The following is an 18799-nucleotide window of genomic DNA, read 5'->3' as shown; positions in this document are numbered from 1 at the left end:
TGTATTTTTATGTCTTTATATAATTTGTAGTTATATATCTTACAAAAAATAACATATCATTGAACTGGTAACAAAATTCTTTTAAAATTATGATTGAAGTTTAAAATGGCAATCAAAATGTTACCATGACAACCACAATACGATGCCATTCAATATTAAACGTAAAAGGGATAACACACGCCGCTCTTAAAAAGTACTCAAATAGCCTAAGCATGGGCAGACACTTTACAAATATATTTTTATTTGTTTTTATTCAAAATGTTTAAGACTTTTGTTGCTATGGTGATTTAAGTCCAAGGTGGGTCAGTGTACAAAATATATTCTATTATCGAAATATGAAGAAAATGTACATCCATAAATAGGTATTTTCATGTATCTATGCATTTTGTAGCTATGCTTATTATACACATTATAATTTCACTAATGGACAATCATGTAATAAAAAACAATAAATGTAACAAATATACACAGAAACGTTGCCATGGCAACAAAAATACAAAGTAGTGTATTTATTGTCTCTGTACATGTGTTTGAATCATTATTTCTTAAAATATTATAAGTTTACATAAGGCAATATTGTATTTATATATATAAAACATATTACTACACTAAGAAACAAGTTGTAACCATGGCAACCACAAGTATCCATTTTCAATACATTACATGTACAAATCAATTCTAGAAAAAAACTTACAATAAAAATTGATGATATTAGCATAAGAAAATTATCACTGCATCGTTTGTTAATTGTCAATGTTACTGTAATTTGATGAAAAAAGGATATTAGGGTTCTATCAAGAGTTATGGAAGGTTTCTGCACCCTGTTCTTTTTTGGAAGCACCCGTCATGAAGAACAAGATTGGCAACCTCCTGCCTTCATAGAATTAAAAGCTTAAGACAGTCAAATATTGATTTTGTTTTGATAACAACTTATATTCACAAGATTATAAATACACACAGGCTTTACATATTTGGCACTTGAAACCTAATAGTACTTCAATTAAACATTATACAATATTCCTAACATTTTCTGAAACATTCAAAATGTTAAAATTCTTCACAGATCAATGAAGGGTGTCCTATTGAAGCATGGAAACCTGTCTCTTTTCAGTAGCTCCCTGTCTTTCTTTAACCTGGCTAAACCCCTAAAAGGTTTGTTTATATAGTTACAGTAAATATCAGCTTCTAATTCCTACAGATTTCTTATACTGAGAAATAATGTTATTACTTATTTATGAACGACAAACACTAGTCCAAACAAACAGCTCTAAAAAGTTAATTAACAGGTTGTACAGTTTGTTTAATGCTTTGGTTGAGACTGTCCAGGGCACACTGTCTTTTTCAATGTCTAATCTGCTGTATTCTCTGATCTTGTCATGTTAATACCACTGCCATTCAAGATTCAGCCCCTTGATGAAGAATTCGGAAAGGAGTTCAGGGTACACAACCGCTCTGGTTTTCATCAGGTAAACTAAACCATCACCGATGCAGCAAACCTGCACTGCACAAAGCCAGGCCTGTTTGCTGAAAGTATGGATTGATAGAAATTATGTCTAGTTCAGTCATATTTTGACATCACAAAAACACACACAAAAAAAACAAGCTTATATAAAGATCAAGATATCATGCCAGTGTTTTGACAATGTCAGGAGTTACTTGGCTAGTTTAAACAGCGTTTATTTTTGTTTAACATTGTTGAAAATTAAAATGTTAACTAGAAATAACATACTTATGAAAGTTCACAAATACATTCTTCCTCTCGCAACAGGTATGCAAAGATGTATTTTATCAATTTCAACAGTTATTGAGTTATGGTCAAGGTTATTTTGTTTACATGTAACTGACACCAATTAAACGACTAACGCTGAGGTGAATACTCTTAAAAATCTAGGGCTCAATTCTGTTAGGTAAGTATTTTCAAATTAAAGTACTCTAGGGTTTAATGTAAACATTTTATTATCTACCTGCTAAGACCAAAGTGTCAATTTCGGCCTTTCTTCTCCAAGCCATGGTACTTGAAGAAGTGATCATCATGCTCACAACAGTGTCTGCTCCCTTCCCAAGCAATTCAGTCTCATCAAAGAAATAAACTGCTTGTTGTCCTGCAACATTTGATACACATCTTTATTTCATACATGCTATTTTGTTTATCTAAAATATTGCATGATTTCAAAATAAAATATGGAAACCAGTTAATTATTCGGTATAACACAATATGTCTTCTAATTACGTATAACAAGCTTGTCATGTGTGCAACCAAAAATATTCTCCTTGCTTGGAAAAAGCTGTCAATTAACAACCGTTTATTAATTTGTGAACTTAAGTTATAAATAACTAAATGTACCCGAGTGCTCTGCACATACTCCAAACTACGATGACACCGCATTTCCATCAAGTTTTGAACAATATTGGACCAGTCGTTTGGGCATGATTGGGGAAGAAAACTGGCAGGCAATGTCCCAACTGTAATGGAGGGGGTCGGGCAGGAAACATGGATACTGTCCTGAAATAAGATAGCAATATGATGTTATGTAGTGCACTGTGATCTCTTGTAAATTCATTATTGTTGTTATCAAAACCCATAAACAGATTTCAATTATCTACAATGTTATCATGGACAGGTTGAGTGTTTCTAGTAAACGAAGGTCATTCATAAGTTGCACAAATCATTGATAAAATGTCATCAGTGTCGTTGACATGTCCATCGGGAACACTTTACTCCCATGACTACAAAAACATATGACTCGGCATGATGAGAAATTTATATAATTATACAAGTTCATTCATTATTAAGGACAATGTGGTATGGAAATTAAATAAATACGCCAGTTCAAGCCATTTGTTTACTTCCGGGTTTATGACAATTGACGAATATTTTCGCCTTTTTCTAAATCATTTTAACATAATAAAATTTAATATTAATTTTATACAACTGCAATGATATTTACCTGTCAAAACTCGACAAAAGCATCCTCGAAAAGCAGCAAATGATGACAAAAAAACGTAAATGTTTGAAAATTTCTTGTTTCTTAATTACCAACCGGAAATTACGTATATGCATAAGGGAGATAACCTTGTTGTTATTATAACTCGTCGCTATCGGTAACATTGTTGTCGGAGAATATGTATATTCCATGGATGCAATTTAAACAATTGTTGTACGTTAAAATTTATAAATCTAACACAGAAATGGTGACTTATACCAATTAAAGTGAGTGAAATAAATCAACAAAACTTTAAACACGTTTTTCTCGAAATTGAAATTGCCGACTTTGTACCCCTTTCTACAGGCGTCGTCACATATACAAAGTCAAATAATTTAATATCTTTTATTTTCACCATCTAAAAAAGACATCATTCTCCTTCATTCTTAAAAGTGTAATTTTAATACCATCTTACAATAAATTGTGTTTAGTTTTGCATAAACTTTTATGGACCTATTACTCAATTTAGAATAAATCAATGCTTAAAGCACATTCAACATGCCTGCCGACAATGATAGTTCATGAAACTTTCATATGTAGTGCAATAATATCACATATGGGTTGCATGATTTTAAGATCATAACCTATATGGTCTTTCAAATCTAGCACAACAGTTAACCTTTCAATATCAAATAGTATCACGCACTTGATCTTAAATCATTGCCTGTAACATATATTTTGCATTTCTGATCAGTTTTTACTTGACGTTTTGCAAGTTTATGCTATGTGAATATTAAAAAGCTGTTGTTTTTTTAACAGTTTGACAGTTTGGACTTTTATTTTATTTTTTTGTCTCAGAATCAGCTGATTTTGGTATCAATGCCATCAAATCAGTCATATAAGATAACTCATTAAAGAACAGATCTCAATAGTTTGGAAAACTGCCCAAAACCTCATTTCTCTTAAAGTGTTAGTACCGCTTTTAGCCATAAAACATAAATTTTCGAATGTAAATATGAAAATCTGCGATCTGATCTTTGTCAGCAGTCTTATATCACTGGTTTTCAGACATTATTAACCCAAGAATTGGCTCATTCCCAGAAAGAAAAAAAAAGTTGTCAAAATGTACAATCTGGGAGAGTGCAGCTAATAGTAAAACTGAACATTTTGCACTACAAGTTGAACAATAAAGCTAGCAAATGTCAAAACTGCTGTTATCAAATAAAGAATCTATGTGAGTAATATCATGGCCATATATGTCTATGGTAATTTTACATGTTAATACCTTATGCAAATGAATCATGCAATATTTATTTCAGGTTATTTTACCAATAAGCATACAAACAATTTTTAGATTGAGAAAAATGAATTGCAATGCACTTAACGTAAATTAAGCTAGCACAAGTTACAAAATGTACCATAAATAAAGCTAGCACAAGTTACAAAATGTACCGTAAATAAAGCTATACGCACAAGTTACAAAATGTATAATACCAAGATCTTTGCAGATGATGTGAAGGTATAATATTCAATACTGTCAATTATTTACTGATGGTATAACTATTACATTAATAAAATGAGTTATATACAGGGTTAAACTGAGTATCATAAAGGTGAATAAAGTTAAAGCCATCCTTTAAAAAACACATTTGTTTGCAGTAGCTTGGCCATCTTATCCCAAATGCCCGAAATCAAATTTGCAACGACATCATATATTCATAATATTTTTGGGTCTTGAACACATGTAATTCCCTGCCTAAATAATCAACAGAAAAGTCTGCAGACTTGTCCACAGAAAACCAAGTGTTGTTTTTTATTAAGGATGGCCTTATATTCACAATCATATGAGTATGTGTGAATATATAAAATCATATTATGGCTTAAAATCCTGATCAAAATACAAGAATATTATGACACACTGATTATGACATCATAGAAGACTGGACACCATGTTTAAGTCTTAAGGGCTATTCTAGTAAAACATATAACCCACGGACCCCACAAGGGTGAATTTGCATCTGTAGGGGGGTGGCATAAATTAAATATGCCTTCCCCCTGGGGGTTATGTGTTTAAATGGAATAGCCCTAACACAAATCATGTGAGAAAATGTTTACTTAATCAAGCTACGGTAATCAATTTTGAAGCTATCTTAAGGATTTAAATAACTAGACTCTGGGCATCATGTAAGCCAAAAACATTAACATTTAAGAAATTCATTTCAACTGCTATATCTAAGTTCATATGAAACAAAAAAAAGATTAAGCTTTAAGGAAATTGCATATGAAAGTATTAAATATGGCAATAACACATACTGTTAGGAAAAAAGAAAGATATAAATTAATTTACATGCTGAATATTTGCAATAAATTGTTTTAAATTACATTTATCAATCATTTGCAATCATGTGCCAAGTTATACAATTATCATATTTATTAACAGAATATTAAAAGAATATCGTTGGTCATAATAAGTTTGATTTTCTAATACACACAATACAGGGAGCTCAAACAATATAAAAATATATAACAAAATTATACTTTTTTTCAATGTGAAAAACTTGGACTTGGAAAACACTTTTTTCCATTTATTATAAAACAAATAGTTTACTTTCAATTGAGAATAAGTAAATATGTGGCTATTATTTATTGTGCAAGTAGAAAATGTGGTTTGCCAGTAAACAAAATAACAATAGGAATTTATGAAGTGCTTAGGCCATTCTAAACAAGAGCCGTTGTAAGACAGCGCGCTCGACTATGCCCCTTTGACTTAGAATACAATAACGATATAATATTACCAAGTTTGGTCTCTTTATGTCAAACCTAACTAAAATTATTCGATACATAAGGTGACTTTAAATGCTGCCCTCCCACCAGCCCGCCCAAACAATGACGCAAGTCATTCAAATAACTTGATTTCCCATTATGAAAATGTGGTTAAGAATATACAAATATGCCTTTCAAAAGAAATTAAAAAAAAAATCAAAAAATCAAGGGCCATAATTTGTATTTAGGGTTAAAATGGAGTTATGTTTCTTGTTGTAAGATGGTCGTAAATAATTTTGAATTTTATTAAGTGCATTTATTGAACGGTATAGAAGTTTTTTTATTAAAATCCCAACTTGCCCTTAACTTTTACTTGCCTAAAACTTTAACCTAAGTCAATCAGGGGCCATAACTTGTATTAAGGATATGGAGTTATGTAACCTCATTGGGTGATGGTCCTGAACAATTGTGTGAAGTATTAAGTCAATTGAATGAAGGGTATAGAAGTATTTATAAATAAATATCCCAACCTGCCCTAAAACTTTAACCTAAGTTCCATAGTCAATCAGGGGCCATAATTTGTATAAAAGATAATATGGAGTTATCTAACCTCATTATGTGATGGCTCTGAACATCTGTGTGAAGTATTAAGTCAATTGAATGAATGGTATTGGAGTTTTAAGTGAAAATCCCAACTTGCCCTAAAACTTTAACCTAAGTCAATCAGGGGTCATAACTTGTATTTAGGATAATATTGAGTTATGTAACCTCATTGTGTGATGGTCCTGAACAACTGTGTGAAGTATTAAGTCAATTGAACAAAGGGTATAGAAGTTATTTATAAATATCCCAACCTGCCCTAAAACTTTAACCTAAGTTCCATAGTCAATCAGGGGCCATAATCTGTGTAAAGAATAATATGGAGTTATCTAACCTCATCATGTGATGGCCCTGAACAACTGTGTGAAGTATTAAGTCAATTGAAGGAAGGGTATTGGACTTATAAGTAAAAATCCCAACTTGCCCTAAAACTTTAACCAGACGCCGACGCCAACGCCGACACCGACGCCGACACTGGGGCGAGTAGTATAGCACACCTATTCTTCAAATAGTCGAGCTAAAAAATGGATGTTTGTAGTAGCCTTTTATATTTGGATAACCATTATAGAAATTCACAAAAACTATTTTTAGAAATGTGGTGCTCTCTAAGTTAAATATAACTGTCATTTCTGAACTCAAAATTATATTGTTCATTCTCACAGATGACAATTAAGAAACGATGTGTGTGGTATACATTATAAGTAATCAAGATAAAGTATCAAGAGTATGGTAGTGTATGAATGGTGACCCTTCTAGTGTATGAGGTGTAAACCACAGGTAATTAATCTAGCATTATGGATCATTAATTGGGGAATGAGGTTAATTAATAGTAAAATTGTCAAGTTTCAAAGACTGAAAATACAAAATAAATAAAGATGTCTCAAAAATAAGCCTCCATCAAACAAACCACTAAAAAAGTTAGAGTTTGGCCTCTGGAAACTTTATATTTTCGGGGGGGGGGGGGGGGGGGGGGGGGGGGGGAGGACAATTATTTTAATAGTATATGGGTGGGTGTCTTTTTTTTCCGCTAATTTGGACCCCAAAAGGGTAAATGTGCTTCTGTAAGGGTAAGGCATACTTTAAAAGTGCCTTCCCCCATATATGTTTAAATAGAATAGCCCTAAGCTAAAACATAAATGATTTATCCTTTGAAAGTGTGTTAAGTTCAGATGTACATCTTTGGCAAGGAATTGTTTTCGAAAAGTCACCCTCTAACCTTTGAAAAACATAATGTTTTTAAAATAAAACTAAAATCATTGGCACAAATTAACAACCTTTGTAAATTTATCAGTCGAAAAAAACAACAAAGAGATAGGGACATGTCAGACAAAATGACTAGAAAAATGGAAAAGAATAATATTCATGAAAAGGAAACATTCTATGATAATTGAAAAAAACATCTGATAAAAATCATATAATTTTGGCATTGATAACAAAACTTAAACAACAAATACTAAAATCTCCATGCACTTAATAAAAGATTGGTAAGTCTTTAGTAATAATCAATATACGAATCTCCAAGTTGGGGAGGAAAGATGAAAAACATCAAACTAACGTCAAAAAGTGCATTTTTCATAAAGAATATCCTTCATGAACTTTATAAAAGATTTAAAAGTTCAAAGTCAAGGCTATTATATTTATCAAAATACAATTCACCAAGTTTGGAAGCAAAGATTAAAGGGACTAGACACCAGATGATATTACCATTGTAAGAAAAAAGAAAATTGTCAAAAACTTCCATAATTAATATCGTTGTGTACAATGCATTGAATCTTATTTACTGATGTATCACATCGCTTACAACACACATATCTTTTGCATTTTTTAGCACATTTTTCCAATGCAAAATTTACATGGTTTCTCTACAGCCTAAATCTAAGTAAATTTAAAATAGCGTATATGTATCTGTACTAATCACAGGACCTTCACATGTTAAATATACACACTATAAACTGGGAAACCAATATGCACTATTTTTAAACAGGTAAACTCAGCTGAGACAGCAATAAAATATGATTTTAATCATGTAAAAAAATTTTTATCAGACTCATACTAGCTTGCATTGTTAATTCTAGGCTGGTTTTGAGGAAATATTGTATTTGCCTATTTTTGGACCATTTGGTGTCTAGTCCCTTTAAGTACATAAAACTTTTTTCCAAATGTGCATGAAAAATAAAAGCATAATAATTTTAACATCATAAAATCATAACTTAATACTTTTAACATCTTTTTAAAATGACAAAGAACATGCCTCCATGTTAAAATAATTTTAATGTCTACAAAAGCCCTGCCTTGGAAAATATAAGGTGTCTAAAAGCATCAATTAATTGTAACTAGAGCACCAATAACAAATGCCCACGCTCCACCTTTCATGTTAGTAAATCAGCTCAAATTCTTACACTAAAAAGTCAGCATTGATAAAAATTCAATGATCCTGCTTCACAAAATCTAAAATTTGAGCAAGCCCAGAAAGCATTTTACCACAGCTTGCAGGTTTGCGATAATTTCGACCACTGGATCAAGGGACATAATCTGACATGAATTTTAGCCAGAGTTATGGAACATGAGTGATTGTCATAGTCAACATGAGTACCAAGTTTCATGTTAACACCTTTCAATGATTTGAGTTCTTTCTGTCAAAGATTAAAGGCCCTGCATAACGTTGATGCTGAAAATGTCACCATTGCTATGACAATTATAAAGAGCCACTTTCAACAAACAAATTCAAAGTAAATTGAGCAAGGCATGAAGAAAGAGAATGTGAAAAAATGTTCTAACAAGCAGGGCAAAGCTAATTAATCAAATTTACAATCAACTACAATGTCAACATTCTAACAAAATATTTACAACAGAAATTGAACAATAGAATTTGACAATAGAAAAATCTAAATTCTTCCTTAACCCTATTACTGAAAGAAAAATAAGTTTATAACCTTAAAACAACTATTTAAGTGAGAGCACGACATAAAGTTGTCATCCTTTGGCTAAGTTTCCAAACAGGGATCTCGTTGTTGTCTCTAACAAGTCGTTGTTCGGCTAACAGGTTGATCTGAGAACCATTATAACTTTGAGTTAAAGATCATTAGTTATAACGAATACATGAATATTCCTTGTCAGTTTCTCTCCGTAATTCATTTCTATAAACACTTTTGTTGTTATTTCATCATATGGCACTTTTGTAGTACTGATGTTGCTGTTATTGTTGCTGTTGCAACGGTGACATTTTTGTTGTTTGAGCTTCTGTAGTTGTTTTGTTGCAAAGGTAGCATTGTTGATATTTCATCATGTGGCACTACTGTAGTACTGTCAACGTTGTTGTTGTTGCAACAGTAGCATTGTTGTTGTTTGTGCTTCTGCAGTTGTAGTTGTTGTTGTTGCAATGGAAGTACTGTTGTTGTTTGTGCTTCTGCAGTTGTAGTTGTTGTTGTTGCAATGGAAGTACTGTTGTTGTTTGTGCTTCTGCAGTTGTAGTTGTTGTTGTTGCAATGGAAGTACTGTTGTTGTTTGTGCTTCTGCAGTTGTAGTTGTTGTTGTTGCAATGGAAGTACTGTTGTTGTTTGTGCTTCTGCAGTTGTAGTTGTTGTTGTTGCAATGGAAGTCCTGTTGTTGTTTGTGCTTCTGCAGTTGTAGTTGTTGTTGTTGCAATGGAAGTACTGTTGTTGTTTGTGCTTCTGCAGTTGTAGTTGTTGTTGTTGCAATGGAAGCGCTGTAGTTTTTTTGTTTTAAAAACGCTTTTGCAACTTATGTTTTTGCAACAACTTTTTACAAAAATATGTGCTGTTTCACCGGAGTTTTTTCCAATAACATTTTCATTCAAGTTAAATAATTCACATGACTCTTGAAGATTTGCATCTGTTTCAGTGCTATCTTAAGGAAGTTTTTATCTTCATTTTCCAATACAGAACAATGTGATGAAGTGCTTCTTAATATCTCCTATATATCACTGACTATTTTGTCAGAGGGAAGCCAACTAAAAGCCTAGTCTAAATGACGCGGAATTAATTGGATTTTACCCATCGATTGGAAATTATGAATATGAACAAGCTAAATATTAACCGCCATCATAATCATAGTACATCAACTACTAGAGTTATCATCACTGCGATCATTATTTTTTTTCACTCTTTCCATGAATGGCACCATTACTGTCAACAACGTCAATTTCAACAGTGCTGCTGTAGCTAGGTGGTGGCTGTTTTTCTATCTTACTGTAGGGCGGAGGAAATCGTGGCTGTGAGTTGATAGAACTTCCTGTGTAATAAATGTCAGATAAAAATGGTAATTTAGATCTATAACTTATAAGTTTTTCTCACTTGTATGTTATACATGTTTGACCAAAGATAAATAAATACTATGGATGGCCAACCATAGCTATAAAAGTGATTGCCACTGGTACTCATCTGCCAATTCTCCTCAGTCAAAAAGGGGCATTATTTGACAGTTATTACAGCCAGAGTTGTGGGCCTTGCTACCAATTTAAAGTGCTTTGGCTTTGGCAACAAGTATACTAAGTTTCAGTTGAACACTTTAAATGAATTTTTGTGTAATGACAAATATTATATAACAAAGTTTTTGCACGAAAATAAAAAACCCTTAAAAATAACAGACTTAAAAAATATATTGATTTTTTTCCATCAATTTACAGCGAAGATCAATCAAGGAAAAAATAAATTTCAATAAAACATATTATTAAGACAACATTTTTTTATACTAACCTGACCCCAGAAAGTATGGCGGGGGTCCCAGATGTGGGCATCCTGTGTTGTCACCCATGTACGGGGGTGGGGCTGTGACTACAGAATCAGGGATAATGACCGAGGGGGCTGATGTCACACTGTCCCCTGAAGAACAGAGAACAGGAATTAGATAATTACAATTGAAAAAGAAGGTTAAACTACACTATCCAAAAGTTCATGATGTTTAAACAGGCTTTTTAAAAAAAAAAATATTATAAAAATGCCATCATGTTAACTTTATGCATTCTCTGTGAGGCAGCAAAGATCGCCACAGAAAATTAAAAGGCGCTATCTTGTATATCACATGATTGCATAGAAATTGGCTACCAAGCTTAAGCAACACACCTCAGGTAATGCCAAAAATGCAAGCAAGTGCCAAGATGCTTCCATTTTTTTACATCTTTACTATCACTCAAATTAAATATGCACCAGAAATGCACAAGACTATAATTACTTACTTTTTACTGTTAACAAGGCAATTGTATACATATATGTCTATTTTGTCTTCTGTATTTTTTAGTAAGAGTTATTATGATATTTTTTTATTCTTGGCAGTTACACATATTCACCTATTTATTTATGATGTGTTTGTCTGTTGTTTACCTCATATTACATGGAACATAAGTGCAGAAAGTACCTGGTACATTACACTTTGAAACTATGAAACTAAAAGTTATATCAAAAGTTGTGTCATACAAGCATAATGTTTATTATCCAAGGTTAACAACCTTTTAAGCACAAGTGCCAGTGACCTTAATCATACTTAATCTAATTAAAAATGACAATTTAATTGGTACTTAATGTGTTTGTTACCTACAAAAATGACACCTTTAGAATAGTTTTATACAACACAAGATCATATCTTGCTTTAAACAAGAGCACTGTTCAGGAAATGCTAACACCCCTCTGTTGTTTTTTAATGAAAAAGGGGTATAACTCAACAATTGTTAAAGTCAGAATTGCGGACCTTACTATATATGTGTACCAAGTTCTATTTGATACCCTACCATTAAGGTAGTTTACACAAAACTAATATAAAAAGTTTGGTATCATATCATTTGCAAATAGAGAGCTACATTTTACATTTTACACATCCTTATTTATTAAGAACAAATACTAAAATAATGAAATACATCATAGTATTCTAATTCTTATAAACATAACATTTCTACTTAAAAGTATACATTTTATATAGTAAAAATGGAAATCCATATTTTTAAATGTTCTGCGTAATAACACGTAATTGTTGAATTCCAGTGTCATTCTGGTATCCCAGAATACATCATATGCTGTGGGGAATCATATGCTGTGGGGAATATACCTCAGGTTTCCACTCAGAAACAAAAACTAAGTTAAGTAACAGCTAGATATTCAATAAATGTAACATTTATTACAAGTCATGCATAGTGGATATATGATCATTAGAATGCTGCATAGCTTAAAATTCAATGTAAATTATTCATGAACCATTTAACTCGACACTTTAAATATCTGTATGTAAGTATTCTTGAGAAATGAACACAAATAATCTTTAAGGCGTAAATTACCCTTTCAATATTATACATCTGATATCATCTTTATTCTAATACACAAGAATATTTACGATGCATGGTATTAATAGCTGTTACGTTTTTTTTTTTCATGATTTGTCAACAACTTGATATATTTCCAAACCTATGTGACCTTGACATTTTCATCTGCTTTGTGTTTCAAAAGAGTCCTAGCAGTATTTCATAAATTTGTTACAATAGATACTTATATCCCTTATTAAAGGTTAATATTCAACTATACCCCCAGCAGAGCTATTGAAAAAGTATCTTCTTACTGTTGTAAGCCGACCTTGCACTCAGAAGTCTAGTTTATGGCAAATTTACCTGTCAGCTGTTTATATCTTCTTCCAGATTTTGACCTTCTGTTTGACTTTTACCTTTGATCCTGACCTGTTCTGTGGTTGCCATGGTGATTTCTCAATTTGTATTTAAGCTACATGACTATGGTGCATGCATTTGGTGTTATAAATGTAACCATTCTAATACCAATATACCTGTCAGTTGCCTGTATCTCCTTCCTGATCTTGACCGTCTGTGTGACCTTGATCTTTGTTCCTGAGCTGACCTGTTGTTGCCATAATGATTTCTCAGCCAATAGAAAGCCACAAATGCAGAGAGGATCAGAACAAGAATGCATAACCTGTAAATGGAACATTAAATGGTTTAAAGCAAGTTGAAAAAAAAAAAATCTGTCAGAACTAAGCTGCTAAAAATGCATAATTATTGCGATTGATACAACATGACAATGAACCCATATTATGTTTTATACTAGTATGCAGAGTTCAACCTTGATAGCAGGGTGGGGCATCCCCCTGCCCTTTCCTGGCACCCTGCTGCTGCCTTTTTATACTACTCCCAGCTGTGCCCTTTTGTTTGACAGGGTCAAAACAGTAATATATATGATTTTGACACTAAAGTAAAGATAACAGCTTAGGTATTCATAACAAACTATTAATATTGAAAGTAATTACAACAAATACACAATAAGAATTGGACATTGTCCCATGCTAGTTCCCCATTAAGGCTCTATCAATGGGCATCAAAGTGCCTTTCTGACCTAGCACCCTGCCTTTTTCAAATCCTGGCTGGTGTACTGATGCTACTATGTATCTGCTACTTCATGGCTTTAAGGGGGCAAGATATATTTAAAGGCTGAGAAGATCATTGGAAGCCTGATCAGACATGTGTTCTTCTGTTTGCAAAGCATTTAATAACAGCACTGGCCAAAATCCAGATGATTGCTTTTGAAACAAATTTAGTTTCGTAAACATCAAGAGACCACCAATATAGGCAGAAAAATTGTCACTTGACAACACCACTAAATAAAAAGTCTGCCAGACTGGTTTGAAACTGAATTTTAAAGCATTTGGGTGTGCCACTTATGTGGCATTTTTGGTAGCCAAGTTGCGGTGGCTTCAAGCATAACATCAAACGTGAGGCTTAAATGTTGAGTGTGACTGTTTTTTGCAGTATGAACTTTTAACAGTGCTTAATTGCAATGTGAACATGCTTTACTTAAGTGGTTTATAGGTCCGTGACAGTAGTAATTATTTCATTGCATTTCCATGCAAGCCAGACTGTTTAGTGAAAAAGATACAGTAAAACCTCCATGAATTTACATATAAAACAGTAAATTTAAATTTTTATACCATTATAATTCAAATTAAATAAAACTGAAATTACATAATAAGCCTTTTTATATTTTTCAATATCTAGTGCAAATTTCAAACTAAACTTGAAGTCCTATGTCCTTTACAATTGGTAGCATTGAAGTGGTAAAAAAGATTAAATATCAAGGTCACAATGCATCAATCTCAAACACTGATATATAAGATGAAGTTATTATATTTACAAGCTGAGAGTGTTTGATATTAAATCCCTGTACCCATACATATTAAAGCCATACATTTAACTGTCAGTAAATAAGATTTGAAAATACTTAAACCATTTTAGTATTTTAATCTTGGACCAATGTCAAATTGAGGAAAATATAACCTTCTTACTTCAAAACAACTTAGATAAAAGTAACAAGGAACAAGAAATAAAATTTATGATTGCACTAAAGTTCAATAAAAACCAGAAATGTTTCACAGCACGTTGACAGAGGCAACAACAACGATAAATTCTAAAGTTATATACAGCGGAAACCGGTCGGCTCGAACTCGCTTGGCTCGAATTCCTCATTGGCTCAAACTATATGAAAGAACCAATTTCTTTATACTGAAGGTAAACTTTCCCGCTTGGCTCGAATTTTCCGAGGCTCGAGGTATAATTTCGCCGGTCCCTAGGAGTTTGAGCGAACAGGGTTCGGATGTATAAAGGCTATGTTGACAGCTTAATGTTTTTTCTCTAACATCTAAGTATGCTAAAAATCTTTACTCAGCTAAACTGCTACAGCTTGTAGAATTAAACCTATTTATTTAAAGTGCTACTCGTATTTATACTCAATATAACAAACATAAATTTTGAGTGACCAACCTTAAAATACCCTACATGTACTTACTAAGTAGTGCATTTATGGAAAATAATTAATACCGGTAGCTGAAAACGCAAAAATATTAAATGACTGGGGGCCGACCTAAAAGATTTATGGTGATCAACAATCGTTTCATAAGGTAGAAATACTGTGTTTTCTGCACCTTTCTTTCAAATTAAACATGGTATCCTTCAAAACAACTATTGTTTTCTATATTTGTTTATCATTTTCGGTAAATTAAAACTAAGCAGTACCATAATCAATACAATTGTTTTAATTTAAAATTATTTGGAAGTAAGACTGCATCTTTAACCTACAGAGAGACATAAGCTATTGTTACATAAATTTTACCCACCAAAAGACCTAAAGTTTGTAGTATAAACCTTCATCTTTGCCACATATCTTTGTCATTAGCTCTTACACAAGTCACACACCTATAAACTATAATGGTTAATATGGGCCGTGCACAAATATTTTATAAATAAAAAAAACTCACCAAAAATACCACAGCTTGTAGAATTCATCTATATTTTCACAACATTTGTCGCCACAGCAATACTGGAAAGCACTGCAGCTGAAAATGTGAATCATTTATCATTTATAATTATTACAATTATGTGTGTTATCAGGTAATTGACATGTATGGACAAAATATTTCTGTCTCAGTAAAGAGCAAAGCTTTTATGTAAAGGTACAGTACATGTAGATGTCTGTCTGCCTGTGGAGAGAGAGAGGTAGTGGGTGGTAGGCTTTGTGTAACAACGTTACTGTCATGATTCAGGAGAAAACAGCTTTAAAGCAATCATCAGTATAAAGCTTTAAAGATTTTTAAACCACATATGAAAAACGCACACTATTTTATTTTTTTTAAATTAGTAAGAAAATCAATATTATTTTTTTTTTTTTAACCAATAAATTTGTGGTCTGGAAAGGTGCATTATAAGTGTATTCTATTATTCTTTTCTTTGATAATGACATAAAAAGGAAACTTGGATGAGTTTAGATGGGGCACGCGCGGGATGTGTCCCCCTTTAAATCCGCTAGTTTTTTACATGTATTTTAATTTTTTTAAATGGAACATAAAAATTTCTGAGTTGCATTCATACCCTCTAATTAAAATTCCATGTAGGCTCACATCAAAGGGTTTGACATAAATCTGTGTAAGTTCAATATCTTAATACAAAAATATTATATAACAATCAAATTTACTAAATTTATCATTTATATAGATATTAAATTCATCATTTATATGTCACTATATATACTATAACTATCATCAATATATATGTAACAAGTAATTACAGGAGACACTTACTAGAAGTGGGAGGACTTTCCAAAGCCTGACTTGTACCAACAGTATTTACACTCTGTCTGGAAAAAAATGAAAAGGAAAAAATCTATTTATATTTCAACTGCACCATCATCATCACCATCATCATCATCATCATCATCATCATCATCATCATCATCATCATCATCATCATCACCATCATCAATAATCAATAATCATCATTGATCATCATCATCAGCAGCATCATAAAATATCCCCGTCCTGCCATCTCCACTGCGACTGTCATCAGCACTTTGACCACCATCCTCATCATCATCACCATGCAAGCAGCATCAACATCTCATTTTCAACATTTCATAACAAATTTAGAAAATAATTATTAATACCTTGAAAGAAGAGCACAGGGTTTTACTATCCATTTTGGAAGTCATTTGATTTTCAAAACATATAAATGTTACAATTCGCAAGCACTGGATATGTTTATCATTTATTTATACGCAATATATTTATTATATACAGTACAATTCTCACAACCCTAGGTTATATGCAAAGACACACTTTTGTTTCCAAAGAACAAGGTTTTATCTTGTAGACTTAAACATTTTAGGTCATGAACAAGTGTTAAGTAAATAAAACACACTGTAACTCTTAAATGTAAACTTGAGTAACATCAACTAATAATTGTCAAGATGTAATCTATCTATTTATGTAGATGTTGAAATGCTACAATAAATTCCTACTTTCACTTTGCATGTGGTGAACATGGGTTAATTGAATTGATTTTTGGAACTTACTCATCCATTGATGATCAGATTCCGTAGCATCCCACTCATGCATTTAGGCCAGTTTTTATTTTTAAATATTACATGGACATTTTTAAAAAATATTGCTAAACAATAAATTGAATCATAATATAAATATGAATAAGAAGATGACTCTCTTACTCATATAAATTTGATTTTTTTTTTTTTAAAAAGCAACTTTTTGGGAAAATCCCTTATTAGGAATTAACAAAGTTACAGAAATCCTGCATGATAAAGAAAATTGTGCACAATTTCTGTATTGGTCAGGTAACTGGAAATGGAGGCTTTTTATAATTTTAGAAACACTGAATATTTTTTAATGAAATTTCACAGGTATAATCTAAGTATGATAAGATAATGTATGCTTATTTTAAAAACATAAATTTCATGTGCCAAACATACTCAGTTAACCCCACTAAAATGAAAGTGTACATCACCAATAATTCACCTGATTTAGATAATGATAATAATTCAAAAAAGGTCTAACATTTTTTCGATTAAAACCAAAACATTTCATATATTTATATTTTCTATAAAATTCAACATGGTGCTCTGTTAAAACCCTTATTTTGGGCTGAAACATTTTCTTGTCTGTTGAGTGGTTAAAAAAGATCATTTTCATCTGGAATAAACATGGCACATCGTGGTGCAATTTTAGCATTGCTGATAAACTGCTCATTTTCTGAAAAAAATATTGGTTTTCCTTTATTGAAGCTTCCTTTGAATACAAACTATTATAAATATGACAAACAATCATAATGGAATTGCTAAACATGGGTTTTAAAGAGTGAGCGACTAATTGGAACAGGCGTAAGAGTGGTTCCTTAGCCAGTAAATCTTAAAAAGTTTCTACTTTGAACCGTGTTAAGTCGGTGTTTTTGTTCCCAAGGTTAAGTAATGAAAAGCAGCAATTCAGATACAAACTATGCTGCATGTGCAGCTGGTAATGATTTATGTACATGTATGAAGTACTTTTTAATTGCAACTTGTAATAGCTTCTCACTTGTTTATACTAAAATCTTGGACCTATAATACATCCTACTCCCAGCTAAAATGAACCTGCCTCTTATAAAATATGTTTTAATCAATTGATTTATGAAACATGCAAAACCATTATTGTGTTATAAAAGTTTAAATGCTTCATACAGAGGACATGCATAAATAACTGCTATAGAATAGGTCTCAGTACAGAGTTTACGTGATCATGTTTATTTCTTAGAAGGCTAATTTACGTTTTTGTGCACATTGATTCATGACATTGTGCACATAATCGACGGTAATGAACGTTTCTAGCCCTATGAGGACCATGCAACAACATGCAAACATTATTACTTACAATTTCTATCAATAAAATCACAAGAAATATCAGTAAGGAGGCCATGGTTGTCACAAATATCTGATGACTTTGAAAAAATTTCCTTCACAATTTGCAGTGCTGTCTGCTAGAATGTCAACAAACATTACGAACCGAGCCTCTCCGAAATCAATTATTTTCTGTTGTTGCTTTTTACTCCCCTGCATTTCAGAAGTATTCATGGTAAAAAAACATTTATTGAATAGCATTCTTTGGCAATATTTACTTTTTTGAATTACAATATGTCGTTTAAATGAAATACCGTTTAAAATATATGCATACAGTACGTGTGATAAAAGTTG

The 18799-nt window shown here is 32.0% G+C and overlaps 1 protein-coding gene and 1 long non-coding RNA gene across 3 annotated transcripts; both read right to left on the bottom strand.

Moving 5' to 3' along the window:
- LOC128233001 (uncharacterized) lies at positions 1-7233 on the bottom strand. The gene is made up of 4 exons (XR_008260592.1): positions 2949-7233; positions 2345-2503; positions 1965-2102; positions 1-1524 (listed from the first exon to the last, which is right to left on the bottom strand). It is a non-coding gene; the product is annotated as an uncharacterized LOC128233001 (long non-coding RNA).
- A 42-nt stretch (positions 7234-7275) lies between these two features.
- On the bottom strand, positions 7276-18617 carry LOC128243712 (vesicular, overexpressed in cancer, prosurvival protein 1-like). 2 transcript variants are annotated; one of them, XM_052961667.1, is made up of 6 exons: positions 18480-18617; positions 16365-16420; positions 15546-15623; positions 13068-13213; positions 11003-11128; positions 7276-10538 (listed from the first exon to the last, which is right to left on the bottom strand). In XM_052961667.1, the coding sequence occupies exons 1-6, from the start codon at positions 18522-18524 to the stop codon at positions 10396-10398; spliced, it is 594 nt and encodes a 197-aa protein (XP_052817627.1). In that variant the 5' UTR covers positions 18525-18617; the 3' UTR covers positions 7276-10395. The 2 variants fall into 2 exon arrangements, with proteins under 2 accessions (XP_052817627.1, XP_052817699.1); XM_052961739.1 differs by lacking the exon at positions 18480-18617 and adding an exon at positions 16727-17072.
- Positions 18618-18799: the final 182 nt, after the last annotated feature.

Source organism: Mya arenaria, chromosome 1 (assembly GCF_026914265.1).
Source record: "Mya arenaria isolate MELC-2E11 chromosome 1, ASM2691426v1".
Lineage (NCBI taxonomy): Eukaryota > Metazoa > Mollusca > Bivalvia > Myida > Myidae > Mya > Mya arenaria.
Note: the sequence above shows the minus strand (reverse complement) of the source record. Positions and strands in the feature narration are given on the sequence as shown.

What these genes read in the sequence shown, in the direction of transcription:
- LOC128243712 (XM_052961667.1), bottom strand. Translation starts at nt 18,524, where the DNA reads ATGGCCTCCTTACTGATATTTCTTGTGATTTTATTGATAGAAATT. An exon ending in TGATTTTATTGATAGAAATT is followed by an intron (nt 16,421 to 18,479) that starts GTAAGTAATAAT and finishes ATTTTTTTCCAG; the next exon opens with ACAGAGTGTAAATACTGTTG. An exon ending in GCCATACTTTCTGGGGTCAG is followed by an intron (nt 10,539 to 11,002) that starts GTTAGTATAAAA and finishes TTTATTACACAG; the next exon opens with GAAGTTCTATCAACTCACAG.